General features: G+C 42.5%; 1 protein-coding gene across 1 annotated transcript in view; it reads left to right on the forward strand.

The window, feature by feature from the left end:
• The window catches only part of cmtm6 (CKLF-like MARVEL transmembrane domain containing 6), a 100,530-nt gene extending 84,805 nt beyond the window's left edge, over positions 1-15,725 (forward strand). The window contains exons 4-5 of the mRNA XM_080210011.1: positions 3,766-3,864; positions 12,103-15,725. Coding sequence (XP_080066137.1) covers positions 3,766-3,864; positions 12,103-12,276 — 273 coding nt within the window. The 3' untranslated portion in view covers positions 12,277-15,725. The remainder of the gene's footprint in view (positions 1-3,765; positions 3,865-12,102) is intronic.
• The last annotated feature ends 7,083 nt before the right edge of the window (positions 15,726-22,808 follow it).

Below are 22,808 nucleotides of genomic sequence, written 5' to 3' on the forward strand. Positions count from 1 at the left end.
CCACCGCTCTAGATAGCAGCGCTGAACCTGAGAGCTGCCAGCCGTTTGATTGCTTGGCGGCTCTTGGAGATGACTGTTAAATTTGGGTCAGCCAGCAAAGCTGAGGCAGGTTTGCCCTTGATATTTAAACATGAAATCCAACCCATTTGAAGTGATACCTGGCTGTAGTTCATTGCCACCTCCCCCAGGTCCTCCACTGTCTTTTACTTGTCCCAGTACTTGTCCAGCATCCAAAACTGGACAGTCAGAAATTTTCTCCATCTAATTGACTTCTATTGGGGACATTGCCTAATTTCAGCTTGTCTGCTGCTGAAGCCCTCACCTGAGGCTTTGTTCCTTCTAGAGTTGGCAGTTCCATTGCTGTCTAGGCTTGCCTCCCATCCTCCAAACTACATAAGCTTAAACTCATCCAAATCTCTCCTGCTTGTACCGTAACTCAGAATAATCCTCCTTCACCAATATCCTGTGCCAGCTGATCTTCATCGGTTTCCTGTCCAGCAACTTCCCAACTTTAAAATACTCACCTAATTTTCAAATCCTGTCATTGGTTCAGCTCTCACCTCATCTTATAACCTCCCCCACGTTAAAAGCCTCTGAGGTCTCTGTGCTCCTCCAGTTTTGTTGTTCTCTTTACATCCCAATTAGTAGCTGTGGGTGGGATTCTCCAGGCCTGCCCACCAGTGGCATTTTCTGGTCCTGCTGAAAGCGACTGCTGCTGGCGAGCAACGCAAATGGCCATTGACATTAACGGGACTGGAGGATCCTGCTGGTGGCTGATGGCAAGCTACCTTTGGTGCTGGGAAACCTGCCTGGGCAGGGGGAGGATAGAGATCCTGGCTTGTGACTTCAACCTAGGCTCCGGAATTCCTCCCATGGAGTTCTCTCCAGCTTTCCACTTCTCCCTCCTGCTTCAAGATATGCCTCAAAACCTGTGACCCCCTACAAGCTTTTAGTCACCTATCCTATTATTTCTGTGTACTCGGCACTAGATTCTTTTTGATCAGTTTCTGTGAAGCACCTTGGGATAGTGCATTGCATTGAAGATGGTACATAAAGGCAAGCTGGCATTGTTATTTTGGGAGTTGCTGTTTTCTTTGCCCTGCCAATTAACCTTGGGTAGATTTGCTTTGGAATTACAGCTGGGGTATGTTTTTGGCCCTGGCAGGGGAGCTAATGGAAAGCTGAAACTTAAATGGCCGTGGTTTGTGAGGTTCTTTGTCTTGTAAAGCTGCGTTGGAATGAGGACTTGCTTGACTAACACGTGTTGCGTGCAGCGCCAGCAAAGAGGAACTTTCAAGATGTGCATAGTCTGATATCAGAAACTAAAATCTGTGTTTTGAAACAGTCATTTGAAAAAAAAGAGTTCCTGGGGGAGCGTCCCCAGTGTTTTAATTAACATCCGTCTGTTCCCCACCCCCACCCCCACCCAACGCGCACACAGCCATTTTCCTTCCTCTTTTTGAGCATATGCGGGTCACTAATTAAGCAGTAACCAATTTTATTAAACTTATATTTCCTCCACTTTTTGCTATTTCAATACTAGATACTGTTTGTCTGATAAAGCAGGAATATCTGACTGTACCGACCTTTCAGTCTATTCATTCGTTAGGGTGGTCAAGTGTTGTGTTTCAAGCACAACATGTGAAACCTGTGTTTTTGAATGCATCTGGGCTGCTGGTTTTGTTCTGATTATCCGTTTGCATTTTATACTGTCCGATGCAGAGTGAGACTGCAGGAGTCCAGTTCCATTAGACTGTGTTTGTTGATTTTGATGGAAAAACAAGAAGTGGAAATAGTTGCTGTTCTGTTACAATGTTGTGGTATTCTGGACTGACTCTTGTTAAGATTTGAAAGTGCATGGTTATGAAAGCCAAATTTGAAAGATTTTCCGTCAGTCGCCAGCATGTTCTGAGATTCTAAGTTGTTCGTATTTTCCCAGCCCTCCATGTTAACGTACATGTGGAACTAGTTAAAACAGAGCAGCTCTGTGTGGCCTGCCACTTCATGACAAACAGTCCTGTGTGTATTGAAAACTGGTAGTTGTGTGTATTTTCCTCTCATGCTTGTTATTAGGATAGCCTACAGAAACCAAGGCAAATTTCATTAGAACAAAGTATGTCAAAGGACTGTCTGATGGAAGCATTCAAAACCGTAACTTTCCATTCGTCAGTAAGTTAGTTTTTTTATTCATTTGTGGGACGTGGGCATCGCTGTTGACTAGCATTTATTGTCCATCCCTAGTTGCCCTTAAGAAGGTGCTGGTGAGCTGCTTTCTTGAATCGCTGCAGTCCATGCTCTGCGGGTTGACCCACAATGCCTTTGGGGAGGGAATTCCAGGATTTTGACCCAGTGACTGCGAAGGAATAGCAATATATTTCCAAGTTAGGATAGTGAGTGGCTTGGAGAGAACTTGCAGGTGATGGTGTTCCCATTTATCTGCTGTCCTGGTCCTTCTAGATGGAAGTGGTCGTGGATTTGGAAGGTGCTATCTAAGGATTTTTGGTGAATTGCTGCAGTGCATCTTGTAAATAGTACATACTGCTGCTACTGAGTGTCAGTTGGGGAGGGATTGAATGTTTGTAGATGTGCCAGTCAAGCAGGCTGCCTTGTCCTGGATCGTTACCAGTTGCCAAAAGTCTTTACTGGAAACAAGTTGGGATTTTGATTTTACACAAATCTGTAGGACATGGAAAGTCTTAACATAACTGCTGTTGCAGCAGAATGCATACAGTTTTAAAAGGGGAGTGGATAAATATGGACACCTCTTTCTGATAGCTGACACAAACACATAAAGTCTGACTGGCTCGTGTATTGTGAGATTCAGTAATACTGTGCTGACATTAATTGTTAGTTTAACTCAGTACGGTACTTCTATTCTGAGCCAGAAGGCTGTGGGGCTATGACCCACAATCTGAGGTGGCACCTTATGTAATACCTTATGTAGGGCTGCATTATTGGAGATGTCAATCTTCTGGTGAGGCAATAAACCAAATTCCTGTTCGGGTAGCAAAACAATCCTGTGACGTTAGAGGATGGAGAACAGGTGAGTTCACCAGTGTCATGGCTAACACTTATCCCACAGCTAACACCACCAAAGCTAATTAGCATTTAATTTCATTTCTTACTGCCACATTCATATACATATCAAGTAACTACACTGCAAAAGCGTAATTTGCTGTAAAGAACTCTTAAGATGTGAAAAGCACAGTACAATTTCTTTCATTTTAAAAGAAATAGATTGTTAAACAATGTCAAATGGATGCAGCCATAGCCAGTTTTGGGGACAGATGACTCACACGCAACAGAAGCCTCAAAGACACATGGCCTGATAAATAGATTAAGATATTTTTCATGCATTCCCTGCAACTACCTAAACCAGGCCGTTTACATACTTAAATGGGTTAACAATTGGAAAGTATTGGAAATCAGTGAATAACTTGGATCTGTTATTAGGATGTTATTTCATGTTCAGAAAAGCCACGCTCAAGAAAACTACGTGTATTCAAAATGTAAATTGAATGAGAAGTGAGCTAGCAGTAGACCAATAAGTATTTGCAATAATCTACCAGCAATGTAATAATATTTAAAAAGGAACATAATTAATGTTATGAGATCATCTAAAGGAGAACAGAAGTACTTGATGCAAAAGCTAAAATGTGCCAAACAGCCTTTTTTCATGACCTTTTGGAAAATGTTTGTGTTGCAGCCACTGTCTGATAAAGCATTGACTGGGGAATTTCAATTCTCTGCATTTTTTTTCTACAGGACTTTTACTACACTGCTGTGATAGCGATATTTTTCTTCCTCGCCTCCATTATATTTGCAGCACAGAATGATGGGTCTAGCTTGGAGCTGTGGTCTGTGGTAAGTTTTCCTTTAAATTCGCCATTACTTTAACTGTTCTTGTCCCATGCTCTCAAAAGGATATTTGTGAGGACTTTTCAGCCCAGCCCACCACCAGGAACTGTGGAAAGTCAGCGGGCTTTTAGCTGGCCTGTCACATCCCTTTGGTGGGGCCTACCACAGCAGGCCAGAAAATTCCGGCCTTTGGATTTTGTTTAGGGCACAGTCTGGTCAACATTGGTAGCTTTCCAAACAGTTTGTTGCAGCCTAGGCAGGATTTTAACAGGCAGTTTGACTTTGCAAGTTATTGTGATTGAGCTGAGTTCAAGAGATAAGACAGGCTTCCTTTGTTGGGTAAATTTCTCAGGCTAAAATTTCATTTGGGCTTGTCCATGGACTCAGACGCAATGCTGTACAAACAGCATGTTCAAACCAAGTGGATCAATTGTGTTCGGTCCTCAGGTCTCATCTAAATAACTGAGGTGAGCCGCTAGCACAAGAAGGTCACCCCACAGAAGGAAAAAGACCAATTTTGAGCCAATTAGGTCCTCAGTGATGGCCCTTGGGTAAATCCCAAGAGCAATTTCACTTTGAGCCGATCATTTTATTTCAAAGCAAAATGAAATAAACAAAAAGCAACTGCAAAACAGGGAGCATTAATAAACTGCAGTATGTATTAACCCATTTTCTGTCATGGTGCCAATTGTGAGGAATTTGTTTTAGTATATAGACAAAGGCTGCAGTCATGTACCCATTTGCCAGAAATGAACTCAACACATAGTCCTGTTTATTAAAGGTTAAATGAACCAATATATTTGAGGACAACATTGAAATTACATTAATGCGGTCATAGAAATACACACATTGCAGATGATTGAACTGACCCCTTCATTTAAACAAAAACTTTTTATTGAGATACGGGATGTGGGCATCACTGACTAGGCCATCATTTTTTGCCCTTTTCTAATTACCCTGGGACTGAGTGGCTTGGTAGTCCATTTTAGGGGGCACCTGTCAATCACATTGCTGAGGCTCTGAAGTCATATGTAGGCCAGATCAAGTCAGGATGGCAGAGTTCCTTCCCTAAAGGACATTAGTGAACCAGGTAAGTTCTTATGACAATCAACAATGCTTTCATGGTCATCATTAGACTTTTAATTCCAGGTTTTTCTTGAATTATTAAACCTTCATTTTATAACCCTTTATCTGTTTCAATGATGATCCCCATCAAGGTTTTCCTTCACTTGCTAAATACGTTCCCTAAGTTTCACGGAAAGCGTAGATGTTGGGTTGGAAAGGTAACAAAACAGAATAGAGTCTCCAGAAATAGTTACATAGGGCTGAATGTTATGGGATGCCATAATCCCCACCCCGTCCCAAATAAAATGTCAGAGGGGACCCTAGCCATGATCCAGATCCCACAGGAATACAATACTGGGAGCAACATTAATTCCTCCCTCCCCATCTCAGGAAGTCCAGTGTTTGAGAGTTGATAGCCAATCAGATGGTTTAATGCCATCACCTACTGCTGTCTGAAGCCCAAAGACGGCTCTCACTAATGTTTGCCCCCCCCCCCCCTTCCTTCTTAGTTCCACCCAGACTTAACTCTACATTTAGATTTTATGAGCCAATATCCTCTCTCTCTGTTGCATTGATTTCATCCTTTACTAACAACGCCACCCACCTTTTTCTTTTTTTCCCGTCCTTCCTAAATATTGAGTAACCTTGCATATTCAATTCCCAGCCTTAATCACCTTGCAGCCATGTCTCTGTCATCACAATCATATCATACCTGTATATACCAATTTGCACTGTTAATCGATCTACCTTATTATGATTGCCCCTGCATGCATTACGGTTTCTTTAGACTTGTATTTTAACATTTTTACATATGGTTTTTAGTACTATGGTCCTACTTGCTGCTAGTCTTTATTTCCCCTGCCTTCTCCTTTAGCTTTCTACTTTTCTGTCTTTCATTTCTAGCTTTGTTTCTCTCGCTCATGTCTCCTTGCACAGGTTCCCATCCCCCTGCCTCTCTAGTTTAAAGCCTCTCCAACAGTATTAGCATATACATATTTGTGTTAATAAATTGTCCCTAAATTGGATCTCCCTTAATCTGGCACACATATAATTCTCTAATTTTGCACCCCTTGATGGTGGAGTCCATGAGATGTAGACAAAAGGCATAGGTAGAAGAAGGATTGGAATGAGGCACTCACTGAGTGTTAAAATGGGCAGCGTGGGCTTGTAGGGCCGAAGGGCTTGTTTCCTGTGCTGTGTTGTTCTTTGTTCTATACCCCTGCGAGGATGTTGGTCCCAATTCTGCTGGGGTCCTACAATCCGTCCATCTTACAAAGATCCCATTTCCCAAGAATTAGTCCCAATGCCTTAGGAATCCCAATCCCTCCTTCCTACACCACCTCTCCAGCCACACATTTATCTGGTCTATTCTCCTGTTCCTGATATCACTAGCACGTGGCACCGGAAATAATCCTGAGATTACTACCTTGAGGTCCTGCTTTCTAATTTATTTCCTAGCTCCCTATATTCTGCCTTCAAGACCTCATCCCTCTTCTAATCTATGTCCTTGGTACCAATATGGACTATAACCTATCCTTATCCTTGACCCTCGTGGTGGCATCTTCTACATTCATAAGTAAAGAAATTTTTCCTGAAAATCCAATAATATACCACATCCATGGACCTTCCATTTTCATTTTTGTCAGCCACATCTCCCAACAAGTTCAACAAACATGATTTCCCATTTGGGCATAGTCAGCATGGATTTACAATCAGAACATGGATTTATTACAGTAGATTCTAGCAGTTTTTTTTTACCACTGATAATGTGTTCCAGTTGACCTTCTAAAATGTTTATGTACAGATCCACAGTGATTTCTGTGGTCTTTCAAGCACAGAAATAACAAAACCTGGAACATATATGATTTTCCTTACTAATTCTCAATCCTAATTTCAACCAGTCAAGAAATGGACCCCATTAAATTAGAAATGGGGCTAGCGCCATTGGCTACAGATTGCCTCACTGATAAATTAGAACAGTGCATGCCAGTTCCTACTTGCTAGAATCTTTAATATGGGATGAAGTGTGTGGTAGTTTAGAAAGACATGGACTAATTGGTAGCACCATGGCTTTGGGTTTAGCAAGTCATAAAAACGCAAGAACTAGGAGCAGGAGTAAGCCATCTGACCCCTTGAGTCTGCTCCACTATTCAATATGATCATGGCTGATCTTTTCATGGACTCAGCTCCACTTAGCCACCCATTCACCATAACCCTTAATTCCTTTACTGTTCAAAAATTTATCTATCTAAAAATATTCAATGAGGTAACCTCAACTGCTTCACTGGACAGAGGATTCCACAGATTCATAACTCTTTGGATGAAATTCCTTCTCAATTCATGTCATAGCTGATAAATGTAGACAGATAGACATCGCAACAACCTACGTACGGCGACACAAGCGTCACATCCCTCGTAGGACCGGGTGATAATCAGTGATATCAATGTTAATTCAAGACATTCTATGAAATGAGGCTGGTGGATATTATATTTGACAAACTCTGAAAGAATACACAAGCTTGAATGTGGATACAGGCTAGAAAAGTGGCAGATAGAATCAACACTGAAATATGCAATGCTAGAATTTGAAAACAAAAGAATAACAGCTAAATATCTAAATATTTAGTACCTATAACATAATACAAACATGGACTGAAAATGGGATTACAGGCCAAAGTTGAATTCCCACAGGCCTTCAGCACTAACATTTGGTTGATAATCAGAGGACATGCTCTGGGTTCTATAGGCCTTGCTTCCTGCAGCAAGAGAAGATCTGGACATGAGGCTCAAGACGTTGAGTGACACATCTGCCAGTGGGCCAGTTGAGGCTCTTAAATGGGCAATTAATGCACCCTTAAGAGCCAAATCTGTCACTGACATTTAACCTGTGGTGGAAGTAGCCATTACCAAATGGCCAGCTTTGTAGGGCTTATGGTGAGGGGTGCAAGGCCATCCTTTAATGTCCCCTGAGTCCATTGGGGTGGCTAGGGAGGGAAGGGGTGGGTTTCTCTGTGTCAGAGAGGGTAGAGGGAATCTTGAAGGGCCAAGGGACCCAGGCGGATGTAATTATACACGTAGGAGAGAAGGACGTGGGAAGGAAGAGTAGGGGGGAAATACGTAGGCAGTTCAGGGAGTTGGGAGCCAGGCTGAAGTGCACGGCCTCCAGGGTGGCATTCTCTGGGCTGCTGCCAGTGCCCAGTAATAGCAGGGATAAAAATAATGAGATCCTACAGCTGAATGCGTGGCTGAGGGATTGGTGCAGGGTAGAGGGTTTTAGTTTTGTAGACCATTGGGAAGTCTTTGTGAGGAAAGGGCACTTATACAAGTGGGGTGGGGAACATTTAAATAGGAAGGGCACACATATTTTAGCTGGGAGGTTAGCTGGAGTGTTTCGGCAGGGTTTAAACTAATATGGAGGGGGAGTGGGGAGGAGACAGATAGCTCAGTAGGCACTGGGAGTGGGAGTGAGTTGGGTGACAGGGTAAGTCTAGATGAGAGGAAAATCTCCCAGGAGAAGGAGGATCCGAGTGGGCCTGAGGGTCTTCAGTGCATCTGTTTTAATGCGAGGAGTGTGACGGGTAAGACGGATGAACTAAAGGCCTTGATGTTCGCGAGGAATTTAGAAGTGGTGGCAGTGACGGAGACGTGGTTAAAGGAAGGGCAGGACTGGCAGCTAAATATTCCTGGGTATAAGTGTTTTAGGCATGACAGGGGAGGGTCGAAAAGAGGAGGGGGAGTGGCGCTCTTAGTTAGGGAGCACATTACAGCGGTGCAGAGGGAAGATAACATAGAGGGGTTGGAAATTGAGACTCTGTGAGTGGAGTTGAGGAATAGGAAGGGAGCCATTACTATGCTAGGGGTGTACTTTAGGCCACCCGATAGCCCACGGGCAGTGGAAGAGGGTATATGTAGAGACATTTTGGATAAGTGTAGGAAGAACAGGGTTGTTGTAGTGGAAGATTTTAATCTCCCTGGGGTGGATTGGAAGGTGCCTAGAGCTGGGGGTTCGGACGGGGAGGAATTTGTAAGATGTGTATTGGAAGGGTTCTTGGAGCAGTATGTAGATAGCCCGACTAGAGAGGGGGCTATACTGGATTTAGTTCTGGGAAATGAGCCGGGTCAGGTGGTTGAGGTTGCAGTAGGTGAACATGTGGCTAATAGTGACCACAACTCTGTCTACTTTAGGATACGAATGGAGAAAGATGAGTGCTGTCCTAAGGGGAGGTGCTAAATTGGGGGAGGGCTAGATACAGCCGGATTAGGCAGGAGCTTTAGGGACACAGACTGGGATAGGCTGTTGGAGGGCAAGTCCACGTTAGGCATGTGGGAATCTTTCAAGGGAAAACTGAAATGGGTGCAGGAAAGGCATGTGCCGGTTAGGAGGAAGGATGGGAAAGGTAGGATTAGAGAGCCGTGGATTACTAGAGATATAGAGGACCTGGTCAGGGAGAAACGAGAGGCGTATGTCAGGTCTAAGCAACTGGGAACGGAGAGAGCGTTGGAGGAGTACAGAGAGAGTAGGAGAGATCTCAAAAGGGGAGTTAGCAGGGCAAAAAGGGAGCATGAAATAGCTTTGGCAGGTAGGATTAAGGAAAATCCAAAGGCGTTTTACTCCTATGTTAGGAGCAAAAGGATGGCTAGGGGAAATATCGGTCCCCTCAGGGACAGACGAGGGGAATTGTGCTTAGAGTCTGAGGGAATGGGGGAGATCCTGAATGAATACTTTGCATCGGTATTCACGAAGGAGAGGGGCTTGATGTCTGGTACGGCCATCGAGGGAGCTGTAGACCAATTGAAGGAACTGTCGATTACGAAGGAAGAAGTGTTAGGGCTTTTAGGTAGCATTAAAACTGATAAATCTCCAGGGCCTGATGGCATTTATCCCAGGTTGCTTAGGGAAGCGAGAGATGAAATTGCTGGGCCTCTGATGCAAATCTTTGTCTCTTCTTTGGACACAGGTGAGGTCCCAGAGGACTGGAGGATAGCGAACGTGGTACCGTTGTTTAAAAAGGGTAGGAGGGATAACCCGGGTAACTATAGGCCGGTGAGTTTGACGTCAGTGGTAGGCAAGTTGATGGAGGGGATTCTTAGGGATAGGATGTATGAGCACTTAGAGCGTTGTGATCTGATTAAGGATATGCAGCATGGCTTTGTAAAGGGGAAGTCTTGCCTTACGAATCTGGTAAAATTCTTCGAGGAGGTGACAAAAACGGTCAACGAAGGATGAGCCATTGATGTCATCTATATGGATTTCAGTAAGGTGTTTGACAAAGTCCCTCATGTTAGGTTGGTAGAAAAGATTAAGGCTCATGGGATACGAGGCCAGGTATCTAGATGGGTGGAGAACTGGCTTGCAAAGAGGAGTCAGAGAGTAGTAGTGGACGGGTCCTTTTCTAGCTGGAGGTCTGTCACTAGTGGTGTGCCGTAGGGCTCAGTACTGGGACGTCTTCTCTTTGTAGTGTATATAAATGACTTGGAAGAGGGAGTAAGTGGTGTGATCAGCAAATTTGCTGATGACACCAAGATGGCTGGATTGGCAGGCAGTGAGGAGCAGTGTCTGGCAATACAACGGGATATTGATAGGCTGGTATATTGGGCCGATATATGGCAAATGGAGTTTAATCCGGATAAATGTGAAGTGATGCATTTTGGCCGGAATAATGTAGGGGGGAGTTATATGATAAAGGGTAAGCCCATAAGGAGTATAGAAACGCAGCGTGACCTGGGAGTGCAAGTGCACAAGTCTTTGAAGGTGGCAGTACAAGTGGAGAAGGTTGTGAAGAAAGCCTATGGTATGTTAGCCTTTATAGGAAGGGGTATAGAATATAAGAGCTGGAGTCGAATGTTGCAGTTGTATAGAACGTTGGTTAGGCCACATTTAGAGTACTGCGTCCAGTTCTGGTCACCTTACTACCGGAAGGACGTGGAGACTCTGGAGAGAGTGCAGAGGAGGTTTACCAGGATGTTGCCTGGTATGGAAGGACTGGGGTATGAGGAAAGTTTGAGCAAATTGGGGCTGTTTTCCCTTGAAAGACGTCGACTGAGGGGGATCTAATAGAGGTATATAAGGTTATGAAGGGGATGAATAGAATAAACAGAGGTAAGCTATTTCCTATGTTAGAGACACACAGCACGAGGGGCCATGGGCTTAAGGTGAGGGGGGAGAGGTATAACACAGATATTAGAGGGAGGTTTTTCACACAGAGGGTAGTGGGGGTATGGAATGCTCTGCCAAGTAAGGTGGTGGAGGCAGGCACGCTGGAGTTGTTTAAGAGTAACTTACACAGGCACATGAGTGGGTTGGAGATGGGAGGATATAGGAGATTGTTTTAAATAAGGTTCATTAGCATTGGGACGTCCCTGGTAATGTAAAAGGATATGGTGTGATAATAATGTTTTTTTTTCTCTTTTAATTCACAGGTTTTAAGTCGGTCCGCCTTGTTGTCCAACGAGGGGCATACATGCGATGGGTTGTACTTGGGCTGCTCTTGAATGTTTGAGATTGGCCTAGTGCTTCATGTCGTTAGTGTGCGCTTAAACTGGACCAGATGCTGGGCAACACGACAGCTCAGTGACTATCACTGTTTACTGTGCAGACACATGGATTTGGGCCAGTGTCTGTGGGAGTTTGCACATTCTCCCCGTGCTTGCGTGGGTTTTCTCCGGTTTCCTCCCACACCCCAAAGATGTGCTATTAGGCTGATTGGAAGTAATAAATTGTCCCTAAATTAGTTTCCCTCAATGTGGATTGCCATAAAAACAATAGATAAGGGCCACGGGTGGAGGGGGGACTGGTAATATTAAAATGGCGGCGCGGGCTCGTTGGGCCGAAGGGCCTGTTTCCCGGGCTCTTTTTGTTCTTTGACATTTTTTAAAATCTAGCATTGGTACTGTGCCACCCTTCCATACTCCCTCTTGAAAATCCGTGGAAGTTTTTGGAGCACTGTAAAGGAGGCGGACAATCGATTATCATGAATCTCCACCATTTTTTCTTGTGCTTTTTGCTTGAGGTTGATTTAGATGCAAATAGAGGAATGTAAGCCCTATTGCAGTCTTGTACCGTTTTACCATAGTCTGCCTATTATTTCAAGAGAATATTTGCTGTTTGCTAGTTTTCTGTTTGACAGGGACAATTCCATGATTATCTTCCCATTTTGTTTGTTCTTACTTTTTTTTTAGGTATTTGGATTCCTGGCTTCTATTGCCTTCTTAGTAGATCTGGTGATACAATGCAAGAACAAGGGACTACCCTGCAAGCAAAAGCAGGAAAAAGTAGCTGAACCCAACAAAGGCGCAGAAACTGTGAAAGCGGAGACAGAGCCACTCAATGACGCAGGAGCTCCGTGTTCCTGAGCTACACAAACACTTGCTCTGTTGATTAAAACGTTCCTAATTTCTGTATATATTCAAATCTTGACTTTACAGAGGTGATCACACAGTGATAGCAAAAAAAAATCCAAGCTTTCATACTCATTATTCTGATGGAAATGAATCAATATCTCTATACGTATTGCTTTTTGTCATTTACATGTGCATCATAGTGCAATCTACTGTAAATCCAATGAAAATTAATGAACTGAACCCAATCTGGAGGCTGGGCATAACCTTTTGTCTCTCAGACCTTAGCTTCTCATTTTATCTCAGCTTTTAAAAATTATTAGGAAGCTCTAGCAACTTGTGTCTCACTGCATTTCATAATTATGCCTTTAGATGCTTGGATCAAATTTATTATATAAAAAAACTTTCTAATTTATTTTCGTTGTTGGTGTTCATTTTAGTTTTTATGTAGTTTTGTGTCGTTGGTAGCACAAGTACACCCTAGTTTATTTAACTTGCTTACAGGGACAGCATTTAAACAGCTAGGGCTTCATTTTCCATAGTTCTGCTTGGGCTGAGGTGTACACAGAGGCCAGAAAGCTTCCTGGTAATTTGTCAGGTTGTTAGTGCTTTGTTGGGATTTGACTTGAACTGACATCCATGCATTTAAAGTGTAAGGACATCCTAATTAGTGGGCAAATCCATTAATTGATGGTCAGATTGGCTTTAATCCCAGTGTAAACTCAGGTCAGCCCAATGCTTTTCCGAGTTTTTAAAAGTAATTTTAATCTTATAAATTTAATCTCCTGCAATATTACTGCTACTGCAAGGAACTTCAATTTCCAAAATTCAAGGCTATTCTAATAAACGGTCATTTTATTTTCCGCCAGTCAACGAACTCGAATGGGTGAAGTAGTAATCTAATGCTGATCCTGTATCTGAGTTAGGTTTACTAAGCAAGATTTTGTTACGCATACCAGCCCAGCCTTAACTTTTCCATGGCCTTAAAATTCAATTATTTATTGGCTGTAACTACTGCTGCTGTCGCTGTATGCTGTGCATTCAAATTCTATGTGAGGAAAGGCATATTAAAGTACATGAAGGAGATAAATCATTGAGGGTTGAAACTAGTAACTCAGACAATATTAAAAAGTTGACTTTAGAGCTACTTACGTGATGTGTATTCAAGAATATGTGTCATCGTTTTTGTATAATTAACATTTTTACTCTGATGTTCACTATAGACTGATACAATATTAGTGGATTTGTAACTGCAGAGCCAACACACACCCAAACAGGATGTGTTAGTGATCAGTTGTTCTTGACTCATTTATGTTTTGCAGTTAATATTCTGCCTTTTAAAAACTAAAATGTTTGCCCTTTTGCTATTGAAGATTTGCTTTGGCTGAAAAGGCAGCCTTAGGAGAGCAGAAAGGGAAATTTTATACCAATTCATGGACAGCATTATGAATACAATTGCAATAGATGGAGTTATTTGTAATATTTCTGCTGCATAGTACATGTATCTTAAGCAGAATAAGTCAATGTTGTTAGCCTTACTAGAACACAAGTCTGAAAATGTTATGCAGAAGCAGAAATGGAATAATTCATGCTTTTAGCAATGTTCGTTAAGTTGCAGATAGACTTTCACAATTCATGGGTTATGAACAGCACACATGGTATTGTGTCTGGCTGTTGCAAAAGTTAAATAGTAACCAAGTGTGTTGTTTATCTAAAATCAAAGACCTCCTTTGCTCTGAGGACCAGGGTAGTAGTTTTGCACAGAGGAACACCTACTGTGTTGTCAGATGTTGGTGATTTGATAGGTTTCTCTGATCATGTTTTATAATTATTCAAGGGATGTTGAATTGACCTAAAGGATTTTTCTGTGTCGTAACATACTTCAGACGTTCCAAAAGAAATAACACAGCAGGTGGGATCTCCCCTGCTTTTCAGAAACTTGTTATTTCTGATATTTATTAATTAAATTTTGAATCTTTTAGTAACTTTCACCAGATTAAGTCTTAATGAAACTAAGTCTTGTCTGGAATCCCACTGCCTCTACATTATGAAGTCTATTGGTAATTATCACAGATTTGCAGTATAGTACAACTGGCTGTAGAAGAAATATTTTGCTGTAAAAACTTCAATTTGTTGGTTTAATTTATAGGGAGTGAAATTGGTCTGAAGCAGCAAAATGACATAGAATTGTAGCCAATCAGCAATTTTTCACCTTTTTTTCTATAGAACAGTATTTCAGACTCTACTTGGGAACTCATTTCATTCAGCTGGATTTTACAGGGTGCTGTTATTCCCCATCCTTATCCAGCTAAAGATTAATAGGGAACCAAGCCTCCAAAAAGTCAGCTGCCCCTCAGCCAATTTACGCTGGAAGTGACATTCATGGTCCAATTTTGAGAATTCTTCCCACATCTGAGGAGGAGGAGGACCCACCTGCAAGAGTTGCCAGCCAATCTGATAATCCATCAGCTCTGTAGTTCCAGCAGTGCCAGGTTTGAGTGGTGGTAACTGCTGGGATTGAAGGCAGGCCCCGAACAAGAGCAGGTAATGAAATCTGACTTCAGTGTGAGTCGGGGGGTATTGGCAGGGTCTGGCTCACAGACCCAGTGTGGCAGTGTGCGAGGCCGTAGAGTGTTTGGCCGGGGGCATTGGTGAAATAAAGGAGAGAGTGGTGTTTGCCTATCGGCACAAGGGAGGCCTTCCACATCTCTTTCCTGACACCGGCCCACGCTGTAAAAGGTGCCAGGGTACACAACTAATGTGGGCATACTCCTGCCATGAGTACAACATGGGAGGAAGCAGAATGAGGCACTTAAGTGGTATGTATTGGTGACTTAAGGGCCGGTCTGACATACCTCTGCCCACCATAAAATGGGAGATAGGTTGTGGATGGGTGAGAAGGCAGTGCGCTGCATTCTTTCGTGCCTCCACATCAATCCTGCCTTCAAAACATACTGGGAAAGGCCTGAAACATCCTGCCCCAAGTCTATCATTCGCTTTCACTTGGTTTGAGTTTAAAAAACTCTTTAATATTTTCCAAATCAGGGGAAAATAAAAACTTTCGTTGCAGTGAAAAATTGGCAGCCAATTCTCTGTGAATCTATTTTTGCCCAGCTGGGGTAGGCTAACTTTTCCTCCATAATTGATTTTATTTAATCCTATTCTCAACATTCAGGTTACTCACCTGTGTTAGGTGGAGTATAAAGAAAAGCAGTACAAATATCACTTCAAGTCTGCTTGCTGTCAAATAAGGATCCTTAATCTTAGTTCAATGTTAATTAGATTTTAATAATATTGCAAATCTAAAATTCCAGAGTTCTGCTTTAGCGTTGCGCTATAAAATGTTATGCGTTCATGTATTTGCTTTGAATGTAGTTGCATATCTTGAAACAATCGTAATCCAAAAAAAACACTATGTATTGCATGTTCAATAAAAGCAACTATATTTCCTTTTTAAATTTTCATCCACCTGGCGAAAGTTAATTTCTGTTTCTGCAGGGAAAAGAAGCAAATGCTGAAAATGACAGTTTGTTTCTGTGAATGATATGACTGCTTCAGTCATATCACGTTATATGTTAGCATCCCTGATCATTTCACGGAAATAAAAGTTGTAATTCTTGTTAATCAAGCTCAGGAAGGAAATGATAATTTTGGCAATGTTAAGAGAAGCAAGCAGTTAATGTAGCCTGTAAGTTATACACACTGGGGACATTCTCTTTGAACAATGAGAAATGGCAAACTCCAAAATGTGCAGCGGACATTCCCTCTGTACAGCTTCAGCTTGTATTCAAAAGATCAGTCACACCAGAGGGATTTTGACTGGCTGTGGGATTGTGTGCCCAAGAGGTCTAATTTTAACTCCAAAGCCTTATGCCAGCTACTTGTCAGCTGCCCATCCGAATTAGGTAAAAGTGGTAGTGGGCACTGGAGTTACCCAGTGCCCCCCAATTGGCTGTCAGGTCCTCAGAGTGGAACGTAGATTTGTAGGGTCCTATTGTTTGCTGCCTGAGAAATCCTTCACAGTGGCAGTGACCTTTTTTTCAATTTTCTCACCCTACCCACAGTGGTGCCACAGAGAAGCAGAACCAGCTAAGGCAACAGAATCAGTCAGGTAAGATGGAACTGGGAAATGGGGTGGGGTCAGAGAGAAACAGATGGAGGGAGAAATCGGGGAAGAGGGGGATCAGAAGAGGAGTGGACTTTGAGGTAAGAGGAGAAATTGGGTTGGGGAGATTGTGAAGGGGGAGAGAGTGGGGGTGGGGCAGTGAGATGGGTAAGGTTATAGGCATTTTCTACAGAGATGGGTACGTCAGCAAGGTGGTGAGAGGGAGAAATGAAACGTGGCTACTACAGATCGAGTGCAAGATTGTTCTACTGGGAAAGTAGTCAGGAATATAAAAGGATCTGGGGGGATGGTCTTCCAAGAGAGGGGGTTAAATCATTTTCTCCTTTGTTGTAATTGCTGGTAATTTGGGGGAAAAAAATCTCCTTTTATTGCTGTGACCTGGAGTATAGCTGAGCTATGCCCTATGACTGATGTCCCAACACAGTCCTTTGTGCCATCTCTTGGTCAGTCAGTGGCAATTGATTTGGAACCAGTGAACTCAGAGTATACATTGTCTGTGATTGACTTTCTTAATTCAGTGTTGTGTCATGCACACACAACCTGAGCCTGGGAAATGGCAACAGGGGTGCCTGTACAATGGAAGAGCTTTCTGACTTTAGTTTCATGTCAAATAACAATTTGTTGTAGGATTATGAGTGCATATATTGTTGTATTACCTGTTGGTAATGAGGGGTATTTGTATTACCTGTACAATTTTAGTGAATTACAGCTAATTGCTGGTGGAATTAAGATCCTGCCTTCAATTTCCCCACCTTCATTTCCTCTGGTGACCCCACCCTTGGTTTCCTCTCCACCCACTCACGGGTGGCTGCCTGGTTCTTTCAACTTTATAGAAAACAGCTGCTTACCCAAAGCCACAAACAAAGATAGGGTTAGTGCAGATAAACATGATTGAACATTATCTGACTAGGTGTCAAATGATCCTGGTCCTGATCACAAATTGGCCAGCAGATAGCATCAGAAATCAGAGAGCAGGAAGCCATCAGCCAGCACCAAGGGAAGCCTCATCATTGAGCAGATAAGTTGCAGGAAAAGCCTTTCCGGAGAAATGAAAACGAGTCTGGATCAGGCGAGGTTTAAACTCCTCCTATAGGATAAAGATTGAGTGTGTCCTGGATCTTAAGGGAAGTGTTCAATGGCCAATTCTGATCTTTCTTTAGCAGGGAGGACAGTCGCTTCTCAGGTCAGAATTACAATGGTAATCGGGGCTGATGATGAAACTTTGGTGTATGCTATTGCCATCGACTCAAAAAAGCAAATGGGTAAATCACCTAGCCCATGCAAACTACTCACTTGCTCGATTTTCACTGATTAGATTGGGTTAAAACTATACCCCTTGCCTCTTGCTAGGAATTCTTTTTATGCAGGTTCTATTATTTTGAATAATCAAAATATCAGGAAATAAAGAAATAATGCATCTGATATAGTATTTTAATTGTCAGATTGCTTAATTTGCCATCTACTGTAACATGGTTTTGTGTTCCTGGTTTTATTTAATTGGTGGAGAAGTATTTTCACTGAAGAACAGCATTCAGCAGTGCCTTTCCCTGGATAAAAATAGGTGAAACTAGTACCATTTGAGCAGAGCAGAAAAGAACAGCAGCTGCAATTGTTTGGAGGAATTGCACTTTCTCCAGTCTGTTCAAAGTCAGCTTCAATTAGGTTTTTTCTGTTCCTCTAAGGAAAACTGTTTTTTTCTTATTTAATAAGTAACATCCAATTTTATGATTGAATGCAAGCTTAATTGAATACACAGACATAGCTGACTTTGCTTAATGCATTTTAGTTGAATGTGTATTGAATCTATGGGTTTAGGAAGAGCCTTGGGGTGGTGGGGGTGTGGCTTACAAAATAAAACAAGTGGATCGCCCATCCATCCCTGACTTGTCTCCCACTGGAAAGCATCTCCACATAAAATCCAGCCCCACAACATTGGAAACCTTTAATAGAAAATTACAATCAATCATGTTTCATTTCCACATCTGAAACTTTGACTGGGACACGTTGGGTGTGATTTTAATGGCCTGGCTCTGCCGATATCATAAACTCTCACCCAAGGCCAATAGAGATTTCTGTTCTGGGAACTTCATCCACCCTAGAATCGGGCAGGCAAGGGAGTAGAGTTTTGACCTATTGTTTTTGGATTGAATAATGAAGAGCTTCAGCAAAGTGCTGTCTAGATGGCCAATCTCTTAAAGACAATTTGCTGCATTAACAATTTTTTCTTGAAGCAAAAGCAATTCATCGTATGTAAGAAATGAGAAAGAAAGTTATAAAGTAAAGGCTTCCTCAGAATAGTTCTAACAACATAGATTATAAATCTATGTTTGATAAGGTACCCCATGCAAGACTTCTTGAGAAGGTGAGAGGACATGGGATCCAAGGGCCTTTGGCCTTGTGGATCCAGAACTGGCTTGCCAGCAGAAGGCAGAGAGTGGTTGTGGATGGGTCTTTTTCTGCATGGAGGTCAGTCACCAGTGGAGTGCCCCAGGGATCTGTTCTAGGACCCTTGCTGTTTGTCATTTTCATAAATGACCTGGATGAGGAAGTGGAGGGATGGGTTAGTAAGTTCGCCGATGACACGAAGGTCAGTGGTGTTGTGGATGGTCTGGAAGGATGTCAGAAGTTGCAGCAGGACATAAATAGGATGCAGGACTGGGCGGAGAAGTGGCAGATGGACTTCAACGCGGATAAATGTGTAGTGGTCCATTTTGGCAGGACCAATGGGATGAACGAGTACACTATCAAGGGCAGGAGTCTTAGTGTTGAAGAGCAGAAGGATCTTGGGGTCCGGGTCCACAGGACTCTTAAATCGGCCTCGCAGGTGGAGGAGGTGGTCAAGAAGGCGTATGGTGTACTGGCCTTCATTAATCGAGGGATTGAGTTTAGGAGTCAGGAGGTAATGCTGCAACTTTATAAGACCCTTGCCAGGCCCCACTTGGAGTACTGTGCGCAGTTCTGGTTGCCTCACTATAGGAAGAACGTAGATGCTATTGAAAGGGTACAGAGGAGATTTACAAGGATGTTGCCTGGATTGGGAGGCATGCCTTATGAAGATAGGTTGAGGGAGCTGGGACTCTTCTCCCTGGAGAAACGAAGGTTGAGAGTCGACCTGATAGAGGTTTATAAAATGTTGAGAGGAATAGATAGGGTGGATTCTCAGAGGCTATTTCCCCGGGTCGAAATGGTCGCTACGAGGGGACACATTTAAGGTGCAGGGAAGCAAGTACAGAGGTGATGTTAGGGGTAAGTTTTTCACTCAGAGGGTGGTGAGTGAATGGAATCGGCTGCCGTCAGTGGTGGTGGAGGCGAACTCGCTGGGGTCTTTTAAAAGACTTCTGGATGAGTATATGGGATTTAATGGGATTGGGGGTTATAGATAGGTCTATGGATTGGTAGGTACTGATGTGATCAGCGCAACTTGTGGGCCGAAGGGCCTGTTTGTGCTGTAGTGTTCTATGTTCAATGGTCTAAATGTCAAATATTTTGATATAAGCTTCTCAAAGAACAACACAGCATGGGAAACAGGCCCTTCGGCCCAACGAGCCTGCACCACCATCTTAACAATGTGTTTTTCCTCCTCCACCCTTGACCCATGTCTATGCTTATGGTACCCCCATGGGAAACCAGATTAAGGGGAGACTAATTTAGGGATAATTTGTTACATCAATCAGCCTAAGAGCACATCTTTGGGGTGTGGGAGGAAACCGGAGCACCCAGAGGAAACCCATGCAACCACAGGGAGAATGCACAAACGCCCACAGACACTGGCCCAAATCCATGCAGCTAGAACATACTTCAGCTACCACTAGGCTTCAGAATACCTGCAACTGAATTGAACTGCAATGGTGTTATCATACAAAGCAACACCATTCAAATATATTGACTGAAGCGCAAAAAGTTTTTGGGACAATGCAACCTTTAACTCTGTTTGTAATTGTAAATTCCAGCAATTCAGAAGTGTAAATTTTAATTGTATGTTTGAAATATGAACTTTTTGTATGTATAATCTATTTTTATTTGCTGCTTTCTTTGTACTTCTAATTAATAAAACAGTTTAAAATCACCATCACCTCGATGTTCTGTTTGAAAGGTTATAGGGAAAGAGCAGGGGAAGTGAGGTACTTGACAGATACATGAATAGGCAGGGAATTGAGGGATATGGATCATGCAGAGGTAAATTTTTTTTAAGCTTAAATAGGTGTCATGTGTTAGAGGAGGCTTGGTGGGCTGAAGGGCCTATTTACGTGTATTGTTTTTTGGTCTTTGAGTTTAATTGGGTAGCTCTTACCAAGAGCCAGTATAAACACTGGGGGGCCAGTTGGCATCCTGCACCCTCAATACAATACAATATAGTGAACTCAATACAAGGCCAAAAGCCAAGTCCAAATGGCAAGAGTTGCTTGTTTGTTACTGTCTTATCCAGAAAACAACTTCAAATAATGTTTTAGCGCCTGTGTTTTCTTCCATACAACTGCCGCACAGCATAAAGACAAGTGGGAAAGGGTGGCCAGGACAGTTCCTGTCCCTGAGCCAAAGTGGCAATCAGCAAGCCTCTACATTGCCAGAGTGAAACAGAGCAGGCACAATAAAGGTTGGCACCCAGCCAGAGTCCAGAATTAGAATTTCAATGGCAGTAAAATTGAGGATGAACAAAAATCCGCAAGAAATAGGCAATAGCAGCAAAAGCAGGTCAGAGATTCCAAGTACTTTTACTATGAATGGATAATACATTGTTACCAGGGTATGCTTTTTTTAAAAAAAATGCAGTTCCAATTTTCTCTATCTGGGTTTTTAAAAGAAATAAACTGCAATCCTATTAAGATCATGGAGGGCTGCCAGCCAGATTATTCAACTTGCATTCCACCAACAATCCCAAACATCTGAGATTAGACATCAAATTGCAAATCTACAAAACAATGATTATAGAAACCATGGTAATTAAACTCCTCTGGAATATACAACCAGCAGACTTTCTAGGGACTGTTCAAGCCAGAGATCAAATCTGAGATCAGAATGTTGTACTGAGAAGCTGCATAGAAACCATTCCAATCTCCCTGTCTCTCTGTTTTAGTGCCCAAATTAGCAAAATAACCATCCTGAGAAATGAAACTGACTGCAAACCAAATTCTTTTGGGAATAAAACATGGAGACTGGCTATAAAAACAATATCCAGGAAGAAAACTGAACTAAAAATGGCCACAACACATAACCACCATATCAAAACCAAACAATGGTGAGGAGTCCAGAACTCAGGGGCCTTAGTTTGAGGATAAAGGGTAAGCCTTTTAGGACTGAGTTGAGGGGGAACTTCTTTACCCAGAGTGTGGTGAATCTGTGGAATTCATTACCACAGAAAGTGGTGGAGGCCCAAACAGTCTGATTTCAAGAACTAGATATAGCTCTTGGTGCTAAAGAGGTCAAGGGATACGGAGGGAAGGCAGTATTAGGAGATTGAATTTGATGATCAGCCATGACAGAAATTAATGATGTAGCAGGTTTGAAAGGCTGAATACCTACTCCTGCTTCTAGTTTCTGTTTCAAAGGACAGTTAATCATGTATTCCACTGATGGTTTATTTTCTTCACAAGCCACAATACATCTTGAAGCCTATCTTCTTATAGTACCATTGGTACGAGAGTGTTGGTGTAGAGAGTATATGTGATGTAAGAATTATTGTGATTTATCTGTTTCTTTTAACTTGGGAAGTAGGGTTAATAAACTTATCTTGTTCTCAAACTCAAAGCCTACCTGGCTAATTCTTCATAATTTGAAAACGGATGTAATGTAGTTCCTGCAGCATTGACAAAGCACTTTGCTAAATTCACGAAAGAACTCTTACAATCAGAGTTGACATGATATAATAGAGGAGCCATTTTTAACCCCCCGCCCCCCCCAAATATGGGTGTAACAGAAATTTGAGTGTTAACATCTGGGATATGATCCCACAGATAAGAGAGTTGGAGTGAGGGAAGTCATTCACACCTTATAAACAATTTGAAAAAATAATTTCTGCATATTTACTTGTATTTACAATACTAATGTATAAAAGTGTCTACATTTGAAGCCAGTTCTTTTCCAGGATAGATGGAAATTACTTTTGATAGATTAACGATTCTGTCCCTCAAAGAGTTAAAAAGCATAGCTAATGAGTTGGATATTGGGTACAAAAAGTGCGCAACCTCTTTTCAGGACCCCTGACCATGGTCAGTTTACCTGTGAAGGGGTTGATCTGCTGCTCGGCAATGACTTGGCAGGATCAAATGTGAGACATCCCCAGTGGATTTAGAAAAGCTGAGCAAGGTGTGAGAGAAAGCCTTGGATGGTTTTCCCAAACTACATGGTCACCTGGTCTAAGGGAAAACAAATAGTGCAGATAGATGACATAAGTTTAGAAGACCCTAAGGATGTGATGAGTAGG

Source organism: Carcharhinus amblyrhynchos, chromosome 2 (genome assembly GCF_965287045.1).
Source record: "Carcharhinus amblyrhynchos chromosome 2, sCarAmb.v2.hapA, whole genome shotgun sequence".
NCBI lineage: Eukaryota > Metazoa > Chordata > Chondrichthyes > Carcharhiniformes > Carcharhinidae > Carcharhinus > Carcharhinus amblyrhynchos.